General features: G+C 39.1%; 1 protein-coding gene across 2 annotated transcripts; it reads right to left on the bottom strand.

Annotated features, from left to right (window-relative positions):
• Positions 1–230: 230 nt before the first annotated feature.
• Positions 231–22537, bottom strand: rps6ka5 (ribosomal protein S6 kinase, polypeptide 5). Of its 2 annotated transcripts, XM_040041988.1 has the most exons (18): positions 22324–22537; positions 22077–22161; positions 18938–19009; positions 18544–18762; positions 18209–18324; positions 18022–18123; positions 17604–17687; positions 17406–17509; positions 17161–17311; positions 16894–17055; positions 15492–15617; positions 14202–14335; positions 13349–13442; positions 12240–12410; positions 11730–11921; positions 8255–8414; positions 7521–7684; positions 231–7065 (listed from the first exon to the last, which is right to left on the bottom strand). In XM_040041988.1, exons 2-18 carry the CDS (start codon positions 22144–22146, stop codon positions 6760–6762), a joined length of 2427 nt encoding a protein of 808 aa, XP_039897922.1. In that variant the 5' UTR covers positions 22147–22161; positions 22324–22537; the 3' UTR covers positions 231–6759. The 2 variants fall into 2 exon arrangements, with proteins under 2 accessions (XP_039897922.1, XP_039897921.1); XM_040041987.1 differs by lacking the exon at positions 22324–22537 and having other exon boundaries at positions 22077–22317.
• Positions 22538–22896: the final 359 nt, after the last annotated feature.

A 22896-nucleotide genomic window follows, 5' to 3' on the forward strand; every position in this document is an offset into this window, starting at 1 on the left:
GGCACCCATGGCATAAACCTTGAAGACACAATTTATTGTAGCAATGTTCAAGATAATATATGCTAAACATAATTTTCTACTTGTTTCTAAAGGCTTATTGAACAGTAAACTGCTCTTCTGGTTAAACTTTATTAAACACTGCCATCTGGTGGCTGCCGTCTGACATACTTTTAAAACCCTTGTCAACATGACATGTTCACACCTGATTTATTAAAATCAAAATCATCAAGTGAACAGGAAATCGTACGTTTATTGTCTTTTTGACAACTCATACACACAAATCCTGGTATCACAAAATATCTTCATTAATGACGTAAACACTTAAAAATACAATGAAGCAGAGGATCTATTAAAAGACTCATTACTGGTATCAGATTATCAAACGTACACATGTATTCAGCTAGCACGTAAAGCATTTATTGAAGCAAATCGAGGGTTTTTTCCCCTCATACTATCGACGGTGTGCCCAAAAGTCCTGAAGGATGATTTTCACAGTGCCTTAAGAAGCAGGTACGCACATGGTGTCTCCTCGCCGTATCTAAAAAGTACTACTGCTGAGGTTTATTTTATCTTAGAATTATCTGACAACAACCATCAAGAGAAACAGAAAGATGAGAAACATTTGAACCTGCACAAAAGAGGACATTTTTCCTGCAACATATGCGTGACTAAATCAACATGTAAGTGCAAAGTTTTGCCCTTAAAGCTTGATGTTGTGTTTTAAACCAGTTTAGTGACCAATCTCAAAGGGATTCACTGCTACAGTACATTTGGACAAGTTTTGATAAGAACAGAAAGATTGACAGGAATCAAGCAACATCAGCACATGCATGATGGCTGCACTGGTGACGAAAATGATGATGATCACGATGATGAGGATGATGCCTTTACATCCCTTACAACCCATGGATGTGGAAGCATTAATATCTGTTACCAACTTTACATAGAGCAACACTCGCCGAGTCAAATAAATTAACGCAAGAGAACACGTCCTCATGCAGGTAAGTGTAGCTCAGCAAGGCCACTTTGTAGCTGACCACTTGCTTTTAAAAGGCTGAACTGTAAGGGGGGTATATATACATATGGCTGTCACTGCCCCAGAGATATCAGTGTAGTTGTAGTTGGATACTTTTAATCAAAGTAACTGTTAGCATATACTCCCAAATTAAAACAAAAAAAGTTCACATATTTCATTTCCTGGCTGAAATGATTCTGGATATTATTTAACATTATTAATTCCATTATTTGTATCCAAAGTGGAGCGTATTAGGTCCTTTTTATCTCAGTAGTGCCATTTGTGGACACTACCAGGGTGCCTTTGCATGATTCACCTTTCAAATGAATCTCTTTTTTTTATCATATACTGAGCTTTTCTCCCTTCCCGCTCCCTTCAAGCCAACTTTCTGTTGATTGGCTGCCCATATCTGGGATATCTGCTCTCACTGACATCATAAAATGTCAGGTTCAAAGACCAATAGACCAAAAAAAAAAAAAAAAAAAAAGAAACCAAGAATTCAGAGCGGTCTGAAGTCTGAGCTTTTGCCACGCAGAGATTACATGTTCAGACATTGAAGTATTTTAGACTTTGATATAAACATCTACAACACAGAAGCACAGCAAAGCTGGACATTTTAACCATTCACTCTTTCTTTTCTCGCTCTTGATCAAAGCTGCTACACCTGACTCATGACTGATGAAAGCTCTACCTTACTTGGAAGTGCTCTAAATTGTATCAATAAATATACTTATCATTAGCCATAGCGGGAGATTTTGTTTGTTTTGAAGCACTTTTTCCGTGGATTCGTTGAGCCACTTAACAATCATCATGGTCATTTTAAAGGATCGCACTATTACGCTTCTCTCAAACAACTGATAGTTTGAGCACTTCAGCACCTTGGACAGCTCCATACATAAGGCAGTGACCAATCAACATGTCTTGAGTCACCCATCACTTCTTTGTATTTTGCTTCCAAGGAAACATACTTTGTTAACTTTTTTAACATTTTCTAGAGCAAAAGTTCTGTAATCTTTCTAAAAGTTGGTCTGTGGACACTGGCTGCTTTTTCATTCATTTTTTAGACAAGAAAAAAGAAAAATCCAACAAAGACCTAACGCAGGACCTGAGATAGACATCTGGTCCTATAGTTGATCATTAGAAATGATCTCAAATGAATAGTGACTAAAGAAACCACTCTTAAAGGAGGGAAACTGGGAGAAAAGACTGAGGTGTGTCAACTATACAAGTACTGGACTAAAAATAAGTGGGAAGGTCTTATGGAATGATGAATCCAAATTTTAACATTTTGGAAGTCAGGAGAGAGGTACAACAGTCTTTACAGCCATCTGTAAAACACAGTGAAGGTTCAGCCATTGTTTTGGGTTTGATTTCAGCAAGTGGTGTTGGCGATCTTTTCAAAACTAATGGAATCATGAATGCAGACAAGTAGCATCAGATTTTATCCACCATGCAAAAACAAAAAGCATCTCATCGGCACTGGTTTCAAGTTTCAGCATGACAATGATCCCCAAACACACTGTTAATGTGGTAAGATCATCCAAGAAAGATCATACAATGAAACATTTTGTACCAACTCTGATTTTGCCTATATACTGTATTTCCAAGTTAGTTTCTATGTGTCCGATAATTCACTGCACATATTTCCAATTTTCCTGGCAAAATATAGAGAAATGAAGCTTGGCTCAAGACTCTTGCACAGTACTGTACACGTCCTTAATGTTGACAAAAAAGAACAACACTAGCTGCAAGGTGTGTCCAAAATGTTCGACGTTCACAAACAACACATGCACAAGAGCACCATACTGAGAATCAGTACAGGATGTCACTCAACGCTGCGCTTAGTGTCTTAATCCCATGCGTGACTTCATGGACCGGAGCACTAAAAACACACCGCAACATCCCAAGCCAATTTCTCTGACTACCGTGTACAACAGCAGTCGCTGGTTTACACAAAACAATTCAAACTACCAGCCCTCTAATTAAGTGTTGGAAAAATGCTAAAAAGGTTTAGCATCATTAGGTGTGACGCTTTCAGGCTTAGAAACGAGGAAGCACTGTAGGCAGAAAAGGAACTTTCGTTAAAATTTAAGGGAACTGACAAAATAATGTATCAAAGGCAACAAGGCCTAAAATAAGAACCGGCCTCCCTCTGTCTCTCTTCCTCGTGGTGGCACAATAAACAAGATGTTCATCAAAAGAAGGAAAGCCTAGTTTGGAAATCAGCCCCAAGAGACATTGATACTAAACCAACCCTTTCCTGCGATGCACTGTTATTTTCCCTACAAAGAAAGTGAGCTGGGTCCCACAGAGGCAGTGAGTAGAGTACGGTATTTTCTTTGGAACAAACAGCACTGCAGCACATCAGCTAATAGAGCCTGGCTCCCAGAGGGGAGCTCAATATAGGACACTCTTCCTCTTCCTCCACTTGAGCTATTAATACACCCAAACAAAAGAAAAGAGGCTTAATGAGGCAGCAACGGGGAACTCATGCGAACTAAGTTAGACGAGAGCTTTGTAGTGTTTAGCTCCAAGGATTCCAGCTTTTTCATACTGGGAATCTTTTCCATCTGTTCCATTTCTACAGTGGCTGACGTTATGGGAGTAAAAGTACAGTAAACACTGATCAGCCAAAACATTAAAAACACTCTCTGCAATGTTCTGCTGAGAAACCTTGGATCGTGCCATTCGTGTGGATGTTCCTTCACCGTACGCTTCCCACCGAAATAACTGCTTTTCCCAGCAGGACAGTGCACCTTGCCACACCACAAAAATTAAACAAAAAACATGATCAAGAGCCCAAGGTCTTAAACTGGTCTCCAAACTGACTGACAGCAGTCCATCTGCTCTGTCCCAGAAACTAACAGCATCTCACGTCTGTTCTCCAACATGTCAGAGCTGTTTCTTCTGGCACAAGCTGGACATTACACAATATTTGGTGTTGTAGACGATCAGCGTATAGAAATTTTGTTACACCTTTTTAAGCACTCTGCTTAAACCCATTCAATGAGGTCTTTGTGAAATGGCAAAACAAGCAACACAAAAGTGTAAAAGAGATGCATAGATTTAAGCATGATAATGTGCTGGGTATTGATATTATTGATTCCATAAAGAATCTCTGAAGAAAACACATTGTGTGCTGTTAAAAAAAAAAAAAAATCTGTACTAAAAAAATATCGTTCATTGAATGGACCAAGAAAAAGAAACCCGAACAAACAGAAAATGTGATATATGAAGCATTTCTTTGCATATTTGCATGAAAGGTCATGTCTCATGCAGCTTAAAGCAGCTACCTTGAAGTTAATGCTTTGGTTCTGATTCAGAGTAAAAATGGAAGAGGATGACGGCGTGTGTTTAAATGCACACAGTAGTCCAACTGAAAATCTGTATCCTGGCTGAGCAGGAGGATCTGATTCTAGGTAGCTTCACATACGGATCACCAAGTACCCCACACAACAGCAAAATACAGTATTTCAATTATTACAATGAAAACAGACAAAGACATAATTAAAAAAAAAAAAAAAAAACAGTTAACAGAGCATGGCATTTTTTTCCCCCTAACTATCCCAACTAACACCAGAATTGTAACACTGGGATATTACAATATTTAGGCTATTGTAACAAGGGGTTTTGTACACCCATCACAATTTTAAACAGTAAAAGTCCCGAATTGAAAATTGGTTAAGCAAGTAAACAAACTCACATTAAATCAAGTAAGAATCTGCCCCCCAAAAAAGCCCACAAAGGCAAATAAAGGAAGTGGTTGATGTTTCGGGTCATATCATGCACTGGGGACCTAATACTAACAAGATATCTGCCTCAAAGTGCGAGCTGTCACACAGTGCAAAGATCACCTTTTCAGTCATGCAGTACAACATGGTAAATAGAGCAAGGACGGCATCAATAGTAAAAAGAAGCATGTGGTAGGGATGCACTGATTGTTAACTTCTGGGCCGACTGGCAAATTCTGATGTACTTATTCCACCTTCTGTTCCAGGGAAGCAAAGAAATCTTCACTATAAACAAGCATAACTGAACTTGAAGTCTTTCAACGCTTCATCACACTATACTTGAACAATAAGCCAGTTAAACACTGATATGATTCGCACATCAGACATTTTTAAATTGCTGAAATGAGTCAACAAGACCCACAACAGCCAGATACCAACATTTGGCTAATATAATCAATCAGTGCATCCCTAATTTGTGCTCAACAACTTGTAATCATCAAAGTTAGGCATTTTGCAGTAGTTTTATGACTGAAGACAAAACGGGGCTACTTTTGCTCTACATTGTCTCCAAATGTCCTAGTGTCTGACCGTCTTTAAACGCAAACATTACCATTCAAATGCAGTTTGGCACATAAGCCTTCCTTTAATTAATATTTTTTAATCTAAAAGAAAAAAAAAAAAAAAAAAAAGAGGTCACTTGAAACTGCCCTCAGGCATCTTGGTTCCAAGAAGGCTCAAATCTCAAACTACTTGACGCATTCAACCCTTACGCTAAGCTGATCTTCATTTTCCATTTGGGACATTCTGCTCAATCCAATTGGTTGTAGTGATAATGAGACAATTAAGTCTCTACTGCTTGGCTAAATACTGACTTCAGGATCAGACCACATGGAACAGCAGCAATGCTAAGTCCGGCAGTAGCCATACTCCCACATAAGAGACAAAAAAAAAGTCTAAATATAGCTGTTCTAGTCAGGTTGCACTGCCTCAGGCAGCAGTACTCGCTGATAAAAATCACAGATTTGGCTGAACATACTACATCCACATTTGGTTCTTACAAAAAGATGTGCACACATTTTCATCTTTTATATGAATCAGGAAATGTATATTTTTTTAAGCCACTAAACAAATATCAATCTTAAAATTCACCTTAAATAATTAGCAGTACCTATAAAGAACTCTGGTTTCATGACTTTGACTCTTACGATGTATACAAAACAAACTAAAACTGACCTACTAGACTCTTCGATGTGTCTAACTAGAAAGATATATGAAAGACCATTTCACTATATGGAAAGTTTTTTGAGCTGATAGGAAAACACACACACACACATACACAAAATATCTTCTTTTTTTTTAGTCTCACTGTATCCATTATTTCTTTTCAGATCATAATGAACCATAAATAAGTTAATAATATAGCTTATCATAAATAAATTTCAGTCTGCAAAATTCACATATAAATAAGCTGCTCCGTATAGCAGAGACGTAAGATTATCCTCCGGCATGTGGCCTTTTGTTTCTCTCTCCTTTTGACAGAAATTACAAAGCATCAGTGGTGTAAACGCTGACTTTCCCTTTAAATCTCTAAAAACTCGGACAAAGACAGAAAAGGAGAGGACAGATGTTGTGATTTAATGACGAGACTGAAGATGTCTCTCCATTCTCTGGACCGGGGGCAGTAGGGCAGCCCTTTTCTTTTAGGACACTGGTGACACTTCTTCCTGGTCCAGTCCCTGATTGATAGTCTGTGTGAGAAAGTCAGAGCAAAAGATAGGATAGGCTATTGCTAGTGATGATTGATTGATTGATTGATTGATTGATTGATTGATATAGAGGTGACAGTGCTGCTCCTGCTGCATGCTTGGTTTTAGAGACGTGCTGACATCCATGCAATTGAGCCAGAGACAGAGAGAAAGAAGAAGGATGTCTCTATACTAGTCCAAGCCAAACTTCTTCTTCTTTTTTTTTTTCAGACCCAACTGTCTGAATCTGGATTCTCCTCAGGCTGTCTTACTGTCCTTCTGAGAAGGGAAAGGCTGGAGGTGCTGGCTGGTGCCCAGAATCTGTTCCAGAGGGCACCGGTGTGTTGACAGGGGTGATGACAGGAGTGATGTTAGAGTGCTGTCGATTTGGGTCTCCTTCTTGAAAAGTCTTCTCCTGTGACTGGGAGGAGGAGGAGGACGAATGGGTACTCTCGCTGGAACTGCTGCGGGTCTCTGTGCTGGTACTTGTTTTTTTCATCTTCCTCCTCTTGGCTAGAGGCGCCTTGTCCACCGTCTGGAGGCGGAACCCTTCCCGCTTACATTTGTTAAATGCCTGCGAGTACAAAACAGATGTTTGGTTAGACTTTTAAATTTTAGTTTCCAAGAAATGCACTGCTCTCATCTTTTTTCAAGGGATCTTACGTTTCAGATCCCATCAATATTTGGCCAAAACCCAGGTCACATAATTATATCATTAGTCGCATTAATATCCATTCAGCATTTTGATAAATCGCAATAACAACACAAATCCAACCTCAAGTAAGACAAAAACTAGCATCTGCGCTTTGTTGCAGTATCAAAGTGCCTTTTGATGCATTTTAAATTACTAATATCTTTAGCATTTGTTTGAATTAATCTTCCCACAATACGGTTAATATAATGTGGTCTCCATCTCTATTAATAACAGCCGGTTGACACTTAGCAGAAGCTACACAATCCAAATTTTACACTAGGTTGGAACATTCTGACCTACTATCTAACATTAGCACCCTTCTGAACATTTCATACATTAAAAGTAGCTTTGACACAAGTGTGGACAGAGGCAGTGGAGGATCCAAGAATGTCTGGGGTCATAAGTGGGTTGGAGGACAACTGGCTGTCGTCCTGGAGCCAGGCGTTGTAACGGAGGCCACACATCTTAATCCTCTTGTTAGGGTCGACCGTCAGCAGCTCTACAGGAACAAGACGCAGATAATTACCTTTAACGCTCTTAATCCAGGTGGGAAAAGGTGAGACACAGGCAGGAAGTTATTTCCTCTTTAGGAAACCTGATCTCTGAAAGCTGCTTTGTGAGTAGAAAGTTCATCCGAAACACGTCATCACTTACTGACATTGCACTAATGGAGCACTACTTGTCCATTTCTTCTTCCAGACTCTACCAGCACCATCAAAATCTGCCCTAAACACGACTCAAAGCTTTTGCATAAACCTAATTTTATTTATTTAACTAATTTACAATTTCACAAAAACAGTTCATACCTCCTGCTCTGGACTACTTTATTTTGAAAGTCGATATTTTATTCTGAAAAAATGAGCCTGGAACAAAGAATCTACCGATAACAGAAGTCTTGGAGCTGCAAGCTAACACTACTCACTTTCATAACCATATCCTAAAATTTGTAGTACTATTTAAGTGGAATTTTATAAATTTAGTGCACTATGTTTCTATGTTTTTAATGGGGAAAAAAAGAAACCGAAGCTCAAGTTATTCAAAAGAAAATGAGCCAGTTTTTTCCCCTCACCTTGTATGAGGTCCTTAGCTTGCTGGGACACGTTTCTCCAGGCCTCTCCTTGAAAAGAGAAATCTCCCTGTTTGATTTTACGCATAATCTCTTCAGCACTGGTGTGGGTCAGGCTCTTCTCCTGGCACTGAAAAGGCACCTGGCCGGACAGCATGGTGTACTGCAAACAAAGGAAGACCATGCAATCTGCTATGAACATAAACATATTAAAATAAAGATGATTTAGAGATCTCAATGCAATTTTTACAATACAGTCACATTTAGACTGGCTTACCAGTTTATAATAGCGCTCGCTTAGCTTTTCAGTTATAGACTTTAAAGAGAGAACAACGTTTATTTAGGTTTTCGTTACATTGTTGAGAAAAGTCTTGGAGTGAGGCCAACTGTTGGTCACCTAGAATTAATAATTATTAAATTTTTAATTTTTTAATTTTTCTCAGCTCTTCTCTGTCTCTGAGCTAACAATAGCTGCCACATCATCAAACTGTGGCGACTCAACCATAGCTCGCCACAAAGTGTAGACGCACCTCTGACACCTACTTCCTGTTAAAAGAGAGGTTTTGCTTCCCACTGTCACCAAGTGCTTTCTTAAAAGGGGTCTGATTGCTGGAATTTTCCTCTGTATTATTGTAGGGTCTTTACCTTACAATATAAAGTGCCTTGAGGTGACTGTTGATGTGATTTGGTGCTGTATAAATAAAATAGAATTAAATGTGAAAGATGCTAGTTTGACAAAATTGGGTAGCACAAATAGCACAACTGTGTCAAAACGTGAACAGTAGTGTGTAGCTAAGTAGTGTTTTTGTGAAAAGCTTTACCACAAAGTTAATAACGACTCCATTATTTTCCGTTTTCAGTACAACACACTCTGCAACTTTGATTTCCAGGAACTGGAATGCTGTGTAAAATGTATATCACCAAAATATCACAATAATCCAATGATTTTGAAGATTATATAAGGCCTAAATAAAACAAAGAACAATATAATCTTGAAAGAGACATTGCACTCTCACTAAACTCATTTTTTCACAGTAAATATGAAAAATCTGAACATCTCTTTGAGACTCATGGATGCTGCGTTCTGCAAACTACACAACACACTATTTAAAACCAGCATCTGTGATAATTGGGAGCAATAGTGCATATAGAATTAGCTACATAGACATGTGTAAAGGCACCATTAATGCAGATTATGTATACAGGTTTGGTAGCGACAAATACTCTCATCAGGAAAACCTCTTTTTCGGGGAAGATCTTGGCTATTCTAGCAACACAACATCAAACCCCATTCTGCACAGATCAATGTGGCTCTGTAGTAAAACATTCAAGGATCCTAACTGGCCTTTTAAACATGCTGTCATTAAATTTGAAATGAACAGATATTTTAAGCGGTTTGACATTTTTCTTTTATCTTTATATGTGTATATAAATATATATATCTTTATATATATATATATATATTTACATCTTCTAAAACATCCCAACTATCTTTTTTCTCCATTTAAATCTCTAATGCCTTTGTCCTCAGAAATCAGGTATCTCTAGTGAAAATCTAATTTAGACACTTTATACAACAGCTGCGGATGAAAAAACACTACGTGCTCGTTTTTGTCAGTGCCACACTACCTTCAATAAGCTGGTTAAGTAACTAGACGTAAGTGTTTAAACACATTTACTGTTAAAATAACATGTTTTAAAAGCGCCCTTGACCGATCACGACTGTCCACATTTTTCCATTGTTATGCTGCAAGTTGTTGACCATGGCTGAACTAGCACTCAAGAGAAGAGCGGTTTGTGCTCAGCTGAAAGAACAGGATTCTCTCACCTTGGCCTGAATGCATCTGCCCTCATATTTCTCATTAAAATGACAGTAGTTGGGAACAACCCTTTTGGCAGCAAAGGCTCTGTTGTGCTGTGATCTCTCTCTCCCTCTATATCTCAACTCAGTTGGCTTCCAGGGCATTGTGCACAAAGCATGTCAGTAGCCATTTCATCAAAACTCCAAGAGGCACAGTACACCCATATCCCCCCAGGGGGCGACGGTGGGAAGCAGCACTTAAACATAGAGCCATGGCTCTGTACGGATGACTGGCCAACTACAGAAATCTTTCTCTCAACTATGTGTCCTTTCCTTATCCTGTCTACCTCTCCTTTTAATTCTTTTCTTCCATGCAAAAAAAAGTTGAATGAGGATGACATATCCGCATAGCCTTTACCAGGTCTAAGAGTGGGGCAGGTTTTGCTTCTTTTTGTGGTGAGCGTAAACTGTGTCAGCTCACCACAGGATGCTGAAGTTTGTACCGCTGAACAAGAGGAGATGAATATCATCCAACACAGATTAGCCTAAACTACTACCAAAATCAGTTAAAATAACAGCTGATTGCTTAATCAGAGTGGCCTGTGTCAAATGTTTAATCCTCAAACTGGATAAGATGTGCAAATCAAGAGTATATGAAGCTTCTGATTAAACATTTATTTGGTTATAGAAACACTTCAGTCAAAAGCATTTTTAGACAAGCTTTAAAGTGGGAATCTGGGTTCTGAAAAGATTTGTGTAAATTATACATTTATATAATCAGGTCACTTTCCTGGAGCATTGTGGAAAGTGATGGCGTTAAGTCACAAAGAAGGATGCTCCTGAATAGGGCTAATCAATGATCAGTTATTTAGTTCTATTACAACCTGTGAGAGCCATGAGTTTCATCAAAAATCTACCTTTCATGTACAGAGCAATACTTTCATAATGTCTTTGAGCTACATGAAATTTTACTTGCCAAGAATATAGCATTTCAACAAGCAAAATAACTTAACGCACTAATATACCCTGGAATTTATATTCTGCCTTTTTTTACGAAAAAGCACCACACCTATGAACAGCCAACCATTCTTTGGATAACAGATACTACTAAGGATGACAGGTTTGGTATGGATCTTCTTAAGTGGAGCTGCATGAGGAACTGATCCATGTTAGTGCATTACCCTACTACACAGTGGTCGGCATGCAATGCGATGCTCTGAACATGGCCATTAAAATGTACTGATCTATAAAAAAAGAAGGCCTACTAATCTATTAATTATATAATCATAAAAAAAGATTCATTATATAATCAGCTATAACTGTAATTAACAATTGTACCTAAAAATATTAATAATAGAACAGGTTAATGGAATTCAAATTAAAGCCTTAAGTCAGGATTTAAAGTAATTTAAAGATCCAATATCCTTCCATTTCCAGCCAACTCAACCCTACAAACAATGCAACAGGCCTAGGCTCACCACATGAACGTCAATAAATGCACTACAATCTATCATTCATATAGTGTAAATGGTAACGTTAGCATAAACAGCTTGTTCACCATTCAAAAACTCAGATAACGGTTTGCTCGTTGTTCTCTCCCCGATTGCTGAACAATCAATGATCCTCGGTCAAATTAATAGTGCTTTGATTTAACCTGAGCGTGGCTGCTCCACTCACCAGGATGACCCCTAGACTCCACAGGTCACAGGACTCATCATAGCCATCATATTTGAGTATCTCTGGTGCAGCATACTGCAGGGTGAAGCAGGGAGTCTTTAGGAGCTGATTGTCTGGTGGTTTCAGTCGAGCGAAGCCAAAGTCTATGATTTTTATCTCAGAGTTCTCACTCTCATCTGTGAAGAGCAGGTTCTACAAAGCAATTTGAGACACGCACAGCAATCATTTTTCTCAGCTCAGCAGAACTGGTTCACTCAAGTAGTAAATTGTACATCATGACTGACCAGGTACTTGTGACCCACGTTGGGGTCAAACAATTTTACTCTTGTTTTGTAAAAAATAGCAGAGTGAGAACGACAGAAGGACAGATCATACAAAGTTCAGAAAAACACAGTAATTCTCTTTCAGAAACGTACGATCCAGCCAGCCTGCATTCATCACAAAGACACAAACTGTGCTTGGACAGAAAGAAATCTCTGGCAATAGCTCGGCCGAGAAGCTCTCCAATACCTCCGGTTTAAGATCCCTGTGCACAACTCCTACGTCATGCATGTGACTGACAGCAGACACCAGTTTGCGCATGATCCGGCTGGCCTCCGTTTCGCTGAAATGTTGTTTCCGGCGGATTCTCTCCAGCAACTCCCCTCCACCAAGCAGCTCCAGAACCAGGTATGTGTGAAGCTACAGCAAACACATACAGGATAAGGTTACATCTGTTACACCCACTCTTAACCTATATTCTTTAACAACCCTTGAATTAGCTCGGTATGCACAAACACTCTTAAATGTTTGGCAATTAAATAAATATTGGAAAGTTTGTCTTTCCTAAAATATCATCAATGTTGCTTTCAAAGCTTGAACACCACATTGAAAACAACTGAAAAGTGATGGGTGAAACATTAAACTGTAATTTTTCTATTGCGTAACAAACAGAAACAAACACACACACAAAAACATCCTTGATCTCATGATGGTGACATTAAACCACATTGGTATTAAGTAAAAATGAAAGGGGCCAAACAAAGTGGCAGGAGAATGATGTGCCAGAGCAGCGGGGTTGAGCTTCTCATTAGTGCAGGATCTAGGGAACAAAGACAGGACTCAGCTGAGGCGGGTGAGGCAGCGCTGCTTTGATCTGGGTCACAGACCTGTGAGGTACAGTAATAACCCCACTGAGCTCATCAGGACTAAAGTGGTGCTCCTGGGCATGAAGGACCGAGGCTAATGAAGCTGTACACAGTCACACACACGGTCACACCTTCCATATACCGGGGGGTAAGCTACATTTAGAACATATGCGTGCTTAGTTTGGGTTAAGTGTGTGGCTCGATTAGCAAAACAAGTGAATCTAGGTTGTTACTATTCAGTGGCGAAAAATGGATGTTTGTGCAGCTGCAGTTTAGAAATAAATCTGAGGCGAAATATTGAGCACAGTGTGAGATGTTCATGAAACAATATGCAAAGAGATAAAGAAACACCCAGAGGGCTACCAGCATCCCCATTAATCTGCCTTGTTCCATTTCCTCGACTTAATAAGGCTGCAGTCCCCACAGACTAGGCAGAGAGCTATGGAAAACAGAATTTATGGAGGCAAATGTAACGGACGCGATTATCTTTACCTGATCGTGGTAAATTTCATGTAACTTGACAATGTTGGGGTGACCGTCGCAGAGCTTCAGGGCGGCTATTTCCCGCTGAGTCTGGGCCTCCATCCTACAGCAAAGGCAGTCACATATACACACACAGGAGAAGTGGAACATTTTCCTACTTTTGCATTACGTGTTTAGGAGCACAATATGCTAAGATTTTCTTTTTTTTTAAAGAAGACAAAACATTTACACACATTACAACACTATTAGTTGTACCACGTTAACGTTTTGTTATAACACGCACAACACAGTATAAAAAAAAAAAAAATAAAAAAAATCCTTTTATAACCCAGAACACACTGGAAAATATCACCACAAATCACTAACAGCAGACTGTGTTGAATTAGCTTTCTTTTATTTCTTTTGTTTACTTTAGGGGAATTTCCAAAATACTTTAGGGCAGTTTTGCTCTAACCAACGAAGAGCTAGAAAATACTGGACATGGGTTTGCCTTGCATCAGTCCTAATGTCAACTATAATCAGAACTATAATACTGGGTGCCAAACTGTGGAGGAGTGTATTATAAGCATACATGGGAGTTTATAGGACGTGGCAGTAAAAACAACCAAGTGATCTACTTGTATAACCTGGATTTTTCATAGGAAAAAAAAATCAGGAAAATATGTAATCAGGTCGAATTATGACATTATTTGGCCTTTGTTAGTTTAACATTTATTAGTCTTCTCAGACTGGCTTCAGACTTGGCTGAGCTGGGGAGTGGAGGAGGGTGGCGGTCCAACTGATCCAGTAAATCTATAAACAAAAGACAGAGCCAAAAGCATCTGAGTTGACAAACACATGTGTGCACCCAGTGAACTCGTACCTCTTGCTGACAATCTTGACTGCATATTTCTGCCCAGTCTTCTTGTGTGTGCACCGTCTGCAGATCGAGAAGCTACCCTCCCCCAGAGCACTTTCCTTCAGGTCCATCTCATAACTCATATAGAAAGGCGAGTCCTGCAAATACGCATAAAAATAATCACAATTTGTGATTAGAATTATGTGTATATTTTATTATCACGCAAATAAAATTCACATTAAATATTATAGCCCGATATAGGATGTTTGTTCGTAGAATTAAAGTAGAGATTTTGCAAGTTCCTACATTACTTATGACCAAATTAATTTGCCAATTATCTGAGTATTATCTCAGGGCCTTAGTTGCTTTCAGTTTTCTACAGAGAATACTTGGTACACTTGACATTCTTCATTCTTTCTATTCCCTTTCTTTTAGTCAAGTCTTTTCTGGAGGTTTTATGCAGAATTTATATTAAAAATCCTGATTCAATTACAGCTAGAATCCCCAAAGCTATTCCTCTTTTCAACCATAATAATGTTCATAATAATTCTTCTCTCATTCTAGTTTTATGCTACACAAAGGGTTGTTTTTAAGTATATCATCACACCAACCCTGTACACTTCACATGCAAAATCGAAAAGAAGAAATACAAATGTGACGAGGACTTTAAAAAAAATAGCACTGAAAGTCTCGACTTTAGATCTGAACTAAAAGAGTTAAGATCGTCACATGATAAGACAGAAATACCGTTAATAAGCTTCCTGTTTGCTAACCAGAATCTGGTTTAAAACCTATAATGTGCACCCAGTGGAAACTTTAGAAAAGAAAAGCCAGCTAGTTAAACCACTAATTTCCTTCATTGTTTAGATACAATTTAAAAGCCCAATTTCTTGTTTTTCCCTCCGTTTTCTTGGATTATTGAAGCAGCAAACTGAAAAGGACTAAGATAAATAATTACAATACCTTTCAGCATTATGACTAATCTCATAATAAATAGAAAATGCTAAGGTTTGCAAAACAGCTCAGTTTCCCAGGATGTTGATGAGAAAGCTTTAAGCTAACTGAGCGCACAAAAAGCACTGCTACCTTTTCAAAAAGCATTATGCTGCAAAGACACGCAACTGTATTCACGAACAAACGCTATTAAATAAACAGGATTAAGCCTGAAACGGAACGTGAGTGCAGTAAAACTAGCACAGAAGAAAAATAAAGTTCAAGTGGAATGGAAAGGAAGGAAAAATTCTCATCTGTCTGTGACAGCATCCATTAGCTTAAGTGTGTTTGTGCTCGGAGAACCAAGTCCATTCATTTTACCTTCATCATGGCGCTGCGGGCCACCGCAGCTGAGCCTGGCTTTTCAGAACCCCCACACAGCTGGACAGGGTCATCCATCACCACATTCCTTTTGAACAGGATGGAGGGGGCCATAAAAGAGTAACCCTGCAAATAAAAACACAAGAGCCCTAGGTGTTTACATTTTACTAAGACATAAAGCGAGAGATGGACTAGGGCAGGAGAAAAGGAAACTTCCTCCACTGCCACAGAAAAATAGAGTCCCTTAAAATAAAACAAAATTGCGTAGTTTTCTTTAAATCTATCAAAACCAGCCTGTCAGCTCAACAATAAGCCCAATTCTCTTCATGTGTGACTGACAGTGGCTGTCCAGCTGTTCCTATTGTTAGGCCTGTCATTGTGGAGCGCTGCCTGCTTAATTCCAGCTGTGGGGAGCACAGAGCTTTGAGCTGGCATTAATCTCTCCCTCTCTCTTTTACACCGGCACACACACAGCTGTGTGATATGTAGTGACAGCAATGGATGGACGGAAGGATGGGTGTTGAATGAATGAGATGCCCTAAATTGCCGGGCTTGAATATTTGATTGCTCTGCTGTGAAATTACATCTTGGCGCTCTTAATGCAATTTTAATTTTGTTTTGTGCGACACGGCGGGGGAGCAAGTGCACGGTTTAAAACTGGGATTGCTGTCGTTATCGCAGAGATTGCTAGGCTTGCAAATTATAAAGACCACAAAATTTCAGACTACATGAATGGCAGCTGAGAGTGAAAAAAGCCAAGATGAAGTTGGCAATCAAAGACTGAAGGCGTAACCGAGACAGACGTGGTGATGCTCTCAAAGTGTAACCTTTTATTCCATGAGAGAAGCCCGTTAATGGATCTATTGATCTAGCATGCTCAAGGATCCAGAAGGCAATCAGAGTTGAAATTTCATGCAATACATCAGACAGCCATCAGCTGGCATGGAGTTGTGGGCCATATTATGGTTCAAAGCTACATCAAAAATAGTCATTCACATCTGTTACTTCAATAAGAGCTGCATATGGCAGCAATTACTTCAATAAAAGACCCTTTAGTCAATTTGAATACCAATGCACACAGACAGACTCATGTTGACTTACAGCAACCTTTTGAGGACATTCAAAACTTCACTTGATTACTTCAATTGCTGTGAAGTATGTCAAATATAGTCACAGACAAAAAGCGGATAATGTATAATGCGATTTTTCATCCGTGTCAACATCTCACACTGCCTGCTACCAAAGCCCAGACAAACACGGGCTCTAAACAAATGCCGATAAACGGTGTCCTGTGCGATGACCTGCAAGGAGCACAAAGAAATATTCCTGTCTGCAAACAACAGCAGCATGAGTCACAACAAAACACAGTCTGCTTGTCTAAGATGTCTTCCTTCCCTCCCACCTGGAAGATGCGGTCACAGTTCTGAGGCAGAGCTGCGGGAGAGTAGGTGGGGTCCATCTCTGTGAACTCGTCTGCAAAGTTGCTGACGTCCAGCTCATCCCGAATCACTGGCTTGAACGGCGCAGGCACCTTCTTGGCTGCCAAGTCCTCCCAGTTAATTTTCTAATGCGAAAACCATGTAGAAATACTCAGTACAAAACAATGACATCTCAGTCCATTAGTTATATTAAATATCGTGACCATTACAAGACAGGCAATGAAATCCACCTGGTAAAATGGGTGTTTCTTCACATTCTCCGCTCCATTAGGCCCCGACCCTAATCTCTTCTTTGGATCTTTAATGAGGAGTCGCTGGATTAGGTCTTTGGCCAGTGGTCCCATGTCTTTAGGGAAAGGAGGATCTTTTTTGGCAATCCTCCTGTGATGTGCGAGAGATATACAGCAGCATTATAGACTGATTATAACTGAAATATAGCTGCAAGCTGAGGCTGATGATCAAGGAGAATTCATACTTGGCAATGTCCGTGTGCGAGTTCTCATCTCCATCAACAGTGAAGGGCGACCCACCAGTCAAAAGCTCATACATCAGCACGCCGAGGCTCCACCAGTCCACCGCCTGGAATGCATGAAAGCACCTAACCGTGACTTCTCACTGGAGAGTGTGCAACATGATTTGATCAAACAGGCAATGACATGAAACTACAATTTACCTTGTCATGTCCAGACTCTCCTCCTTCCACAATTTCTGGAGCCATATATTCAATGGTGCCACAGACAGAGAAAGCTCTTTCAGCCTATTTTTTAAAAACAAAACCAAACATTTCGTAAGACAAATATGACACAGAATAGAGATAAAATACTCTATCCTAACAGACACTGCATCCTAATATTTCTCTGCATTTGTAATGAGGAAGTGAGAAGTGGTTATTTCTCTATACTGATGAAAAAATATCTCTAATGTGAAATACCCAAACCCACATTATTTAAAGTAAAAATCTGGCTTCACAGTTGGGTTTTTGAGGGCATTAAAGAAAAACCAAAATGTCTTTTTTGGGGTTTTATTAGCTAAAACGTATTTTGAGAATAGAAAAGGTTTGAGAGGTTTAAACACATAAAGGCAAACTGTACCTGATCAAATTCTTTACTAAGGCCGAAATCTGTGAGAACTATGTGACCGTTTGAATCTAGTAGAATATTCTCAAGTTTAAGGTCCCGATAGACAATCCCAAGCTGGAACAAGAAAATGAAACACAGGTTAATCATCAAGGACGGAAGAAGCGCTACTGTTTACTGTTGAGCTAAATCTGAAGGTCACCTCGTGTAGATGTTCTAGTGCCAAGACAATCTCTCCGCTATACAGGGCTACTTCTTGCTCCTTAAACCGCACCCTTTGCACCAAGTGCGTGAAGAGCTCCCCACCATTTACATAATCTATAAAGGAAAACATCATGTTTGTTATGTAAGTTGGTTAATGTCCCTACAAGGAAAGACAATTTTTATTCTCTGAATACATTAATATATTTAGCTGTTAAAAATGTGGGGGTTTTGCACTGGGTTCAGACAGTTGCCATAGGCCTTAAATCTTTGATGTAACAATTTAAAATCTGAATTTATCTTAAAATTTAAAAAATTATTATCAAATATCCTCACCAAGAATGAGGTGCAGCTTGGTTTCTGTTTGGAAGGCATAGTGAAGTGTGACAAGGAATGGAGACTGGCGAATGTGCTCCAACACCTGCCGCTCGGTCCGCGTGTGTTCTGCAGTCTTGGCCTTCTGTACAATAGTGGCCTTCTTCAAAACCTTCATGGCATAAAGCTTTCCTGCATCATGGCCACTGACTTTTCTCACGAGGAACACCTTTCCATATGCTGGCAGGAAAATAATCACAGACAGGGCAAAGTTCAATGAAGGTGGGTAAACAGAAAAGACTCGTTCGACACGCTTAGCATTCCAAAAACACGCTTTTGTTGGATGACAGAATGGCGTGCAAACAAATTTCTGAATGTTCAAGTTTACATTAAGGGAAAGTAACACTGCACTTACCTCCGGTACCCAGCACCTTTAATAGCTCAAAGTTTTCTATCCCCACCCTCTCTACATGGCCCGTCAGGTTGGCTGAAGTCAAAGTAAAAATAACAATATTAATATATTTGTAGTGAATACTTGAAATAATAAAGATGGCTTGATTGTCAATATACACAGACACTTTAAAATATATTCATACTGTATATTTGGCATGAAAAGTAATTGTCAGTGAAATTATATTTTTAAGATTTCTCCAAAGCAATTAAATCACATAAGGTAAAGTTTATTAGCACTGAAAGATCACTTAATGCTTACTACAAGAAAAACTTTATATTTAGGGATGCTCTGAAATTCTGGATATGACTATTTTTCATTTTTCATTTGGTTTTTGTTGTTTTTTATTCCACCTTTTGCTCTAGGGAAACAGGCAGGCCAGTGCAAAACAGATAGAACACATAAATATTGGCCACTGATATTTGCAAATGCGATTTTGTTTAGCAATATCCCAGTACCAGTTAATAAGGCTAATATAGGCTAATACCAATGTTCAGCAAATGTCTCAGTGCTTCCCATAGTGCATCCTTGTTTATACTCACAGCCTGACTGTATGCAGTTGCACTATGAAGCTCCCACCTGGCATTTTTCAGTACCTGGAAATAACTATTAATGGCTAAAGATTACATACTAAAGTCAAGATACCTAAGATTCAAAGAAGCACAAACTGTGGATACACATTGTAATAGAAAACTGAAGGGTCTAATTTCTGGTCCGATCTATACCCCACAGCTCTATAATATATCTGTTTCCAGTCTTAAATAATAAGGATTAAAGATGGTTTGTTAACTACCATGCTCGTATGCTCTATTGGGGATGAAATAAAGGACTATGAGTAAAAAATTCTCCTCTTATCTATTATTAATCAACAAAACAAATCTTAATTTGTTTTTAACTACTGTTGAGTTATCAACACTGCATGTCTACCAGTAGACATTTTTTGGTACACTTGTTTTGTAGATTGGGGTCAAGTTTGAATTCTGATGCACTTTACTATGTGACTTAACTGAGACTTAATGAAAAGGTTTAAAAGCTGGAGAATTGGGCTTTCAAATGAAGAACCATCAAATTAAAACAAGAGACAACAAAACACCAACAGCAGCAGACTGGTAGCATTGTTATGGTGATTTCACTTCACCATTACGTTAAAAAAAATGACCGCAAATAACACATGCATGATTACCAAACTTCCTCCATGTAAACAAGTGTTACAAAAACACATTTGCTCTTCCTGTCTCCTAAATATGCAGCACTACAAAATAATCATCCCTTCCACTGCAAGCAAACTCGCTAAATTAACCAGCAAAAGGTCATTATCTTCCATTAAAGATCTTCACTGAATTCAGCACACACTGTCTGTGACTCCCTGTGTCTCACTAAATCATGGTCTCCCAGTACAGCTGACTGAGCATGGCACACTCTTAGACATGCATGTCCATTGTAGTGAACACATTCCTTCTGTCTCACACTCTGGAAATAGGGTACTGAGCAATTAAAGCGGCTGATTTAATCTTTTCCTCTGCTTCTCCAGTTACACACAAGACAAAATGCTGCAACTGTTAGGCAATTTGAGCGCACACTGTATCATTTCAGAACAACAAAGCTGTCCTTCAAATTTAAGGTCAGAGATTCAGGTTGCATAACACCCTTGTCAAGCTTACCCTGCCAAGGCCCAGTTTGATTTTGGTGTTTATTAATAGCCTAACAGAGGAGTCCTAGGAATCCCTTTGCTTTATTGGAGGGAAATTATGCTTCCTTTAAAAAAAGTAAATAAATTAAAAACTTAAAAAAAAAAAAAACAGATCTGTTAAACTTTGTGCTTGGTTGGTTTCCTGAGCAATTGTTGTTAAAGACCCAACATCTAATACAAGCCCCGGACAAGCAAGAATATTCTTTTATTGTGCAACTGCCAGCACAAGCATGATTACTCATTTTATGATAACATAGCCACATTTAATACAGCTCTGCCTTGATCTCCAACAGGAAGACAGGGAGGTGCAATGACAACTGATATTGACATATTTTTATATTGACATATGAGCTTGGACAACTGTGTGGTTGTTCTGGACTAAGACATCTCCACAGACAAAATGGTACAGCTGGATGCAAAGTAGCCATAAGTTTCACTGTGTTAAATGAAACACACAGGGGAAAAAAGTGACAACTAGACAGACTGCATTTTTAGGGCAGGGCAATAATCGGGGTGCAGCATAGTCATGTTGGAGCCTGAACAGGAGCCCTGTATCATTATAACCTAGTTGTCCACTGTCCAACTTCACTAAGCAGTCTTCTTCACTTCTTCACAGAAACCCTCTTTCGAACACTAACATTAAAATCTCTGTTTATTTGTGAATCCTGCCTAGATTTACTGTAAATTCTTAGTGAACTCACACTATACTGTCCTTCAGTAGATTACCCTTTTAGGGATGAGGCTTAGTAGTATAAAGTTAACCAGGCTGCTCAGGAGATTAATATGTCATTGCATGCACTGTTAGAAGCAACAGCTGTAGCTAAGGTTACAGGTGATCTTAACTATTGTGTAATATGCAGAATGAAACTATAGGCTAACATTAGCGTGTTGGACTTGACATCACTGCAGCTGGCTCTGCCTTTTTTGACTGAGGAGAAGTTAGCTGTGACAGCAAAAACAGTCACACACAGGCAACAGCAGGAAAACCCAGCAAAATAAGTTAAGGCGTTGACAATGGCATTAACTTAGTGAAATCTTCATCGATGCTCTGTTTTTAACCTGGTTACACGCTGACAACTAGCTTAAGCTAATGTTATTTCCCTGGTTGAGTTCGGTTTATAACAAACGCTAGCCGCTAGCTCGCCGTAATAATATGGTCAGATAACGTTAGTTTGTGTGAGTTCGCGGTAACGTTATAAGTAGTAATGACAGTCGGATGTTAGCTTTCCTCTGCCATGTTTGAACTTGTGTAACGTTGATGTTAGTGCTTACTACAAACGATCACTGACAGTGACAATTGCCTCCCCTAAGCTAGCCCAGCTAACATTTTTCTCGCTCCGACACGTGTCTCCAAAACATAAATATCGAATGAAATTCACAGCATTGAGTTTTACCGGCTCCCAGCTAACTTACCATTTTTCAGCTCGTGTTTCACAGTAAACAGGTCACCTTCTCTGGAAGATCCCTCCATCGGGGATGGCATCGTAATTTCGTGTCCCTATTATATTCAAATATGCTTTCAGACAGATTTAGATTCACCTGCCAAGCTAGATTGCAAAATTAGCATGCAGAAACCAAATAATGCATAACAAAGGGATCAAACGCCGATAAGTTCGGCGCCTAACCTGACAGATACACGAGTAAAAGGTTGTTACTAAACCTTGCAGCTAACAAGCCCAGAGGAAACACTTGCTTCTTCCAGTACACCACCACGACCACTACCTTCGCAACCAGCCAGTCCCTATTCGCTGATTGGGGTTACTATGTGAAAAGCTGGCCTCTGATTGGATTCTTTCGTCGTAACGACACATAATCCCGCCTTCTCCAGTATATTGGTGCTGCCTTCAAATGTCCGTGTTAACAAGCTGTGCCAAAGGTCAGAATGTAAGTATAATAAATACTTCTTATCAGTTTAGACAGCATATACATATGAATACAAACTACACGCATGTCCTAATGTAATAAATTAATGCAGGCCTACAGTGTTAGGTGCAGATCTCACTTTAGATTTTCCACTTCAGTTTTCTGATGAAACCTCTTCAGTCCTATCCTACTTACTGTCAATAAGATAATAAAGTTAGAATGAAGAAAAATGTATCAGATTTAACATATAACCATAATACGGAATATGGTGCATTTAAGAGGTTCAAGAGATAATCCAACAATACAGAGCTGGTATGACTTTTGCCTAAGGATAGTAATATTTTATTGTTTCACTATTATGCACATGTCT

This window comes from Simochromis diagramma, unplaced genomic scaffold (genome assembly GCF_900408965.1).
Source record: "Simochromis diagramma unplaced genomic scaffold, fSimDia1.1 OVJJ01000304.1, whole genome shotgun sequence".
In the NCBI taxonomy this organism is placed as follows: domain Eukaryota; kingdom Metazoa; phylum Chordata; class Actinopteri; order Cichliformes; family Cichlidae; genus Simochromis; species Simochromis diagramma.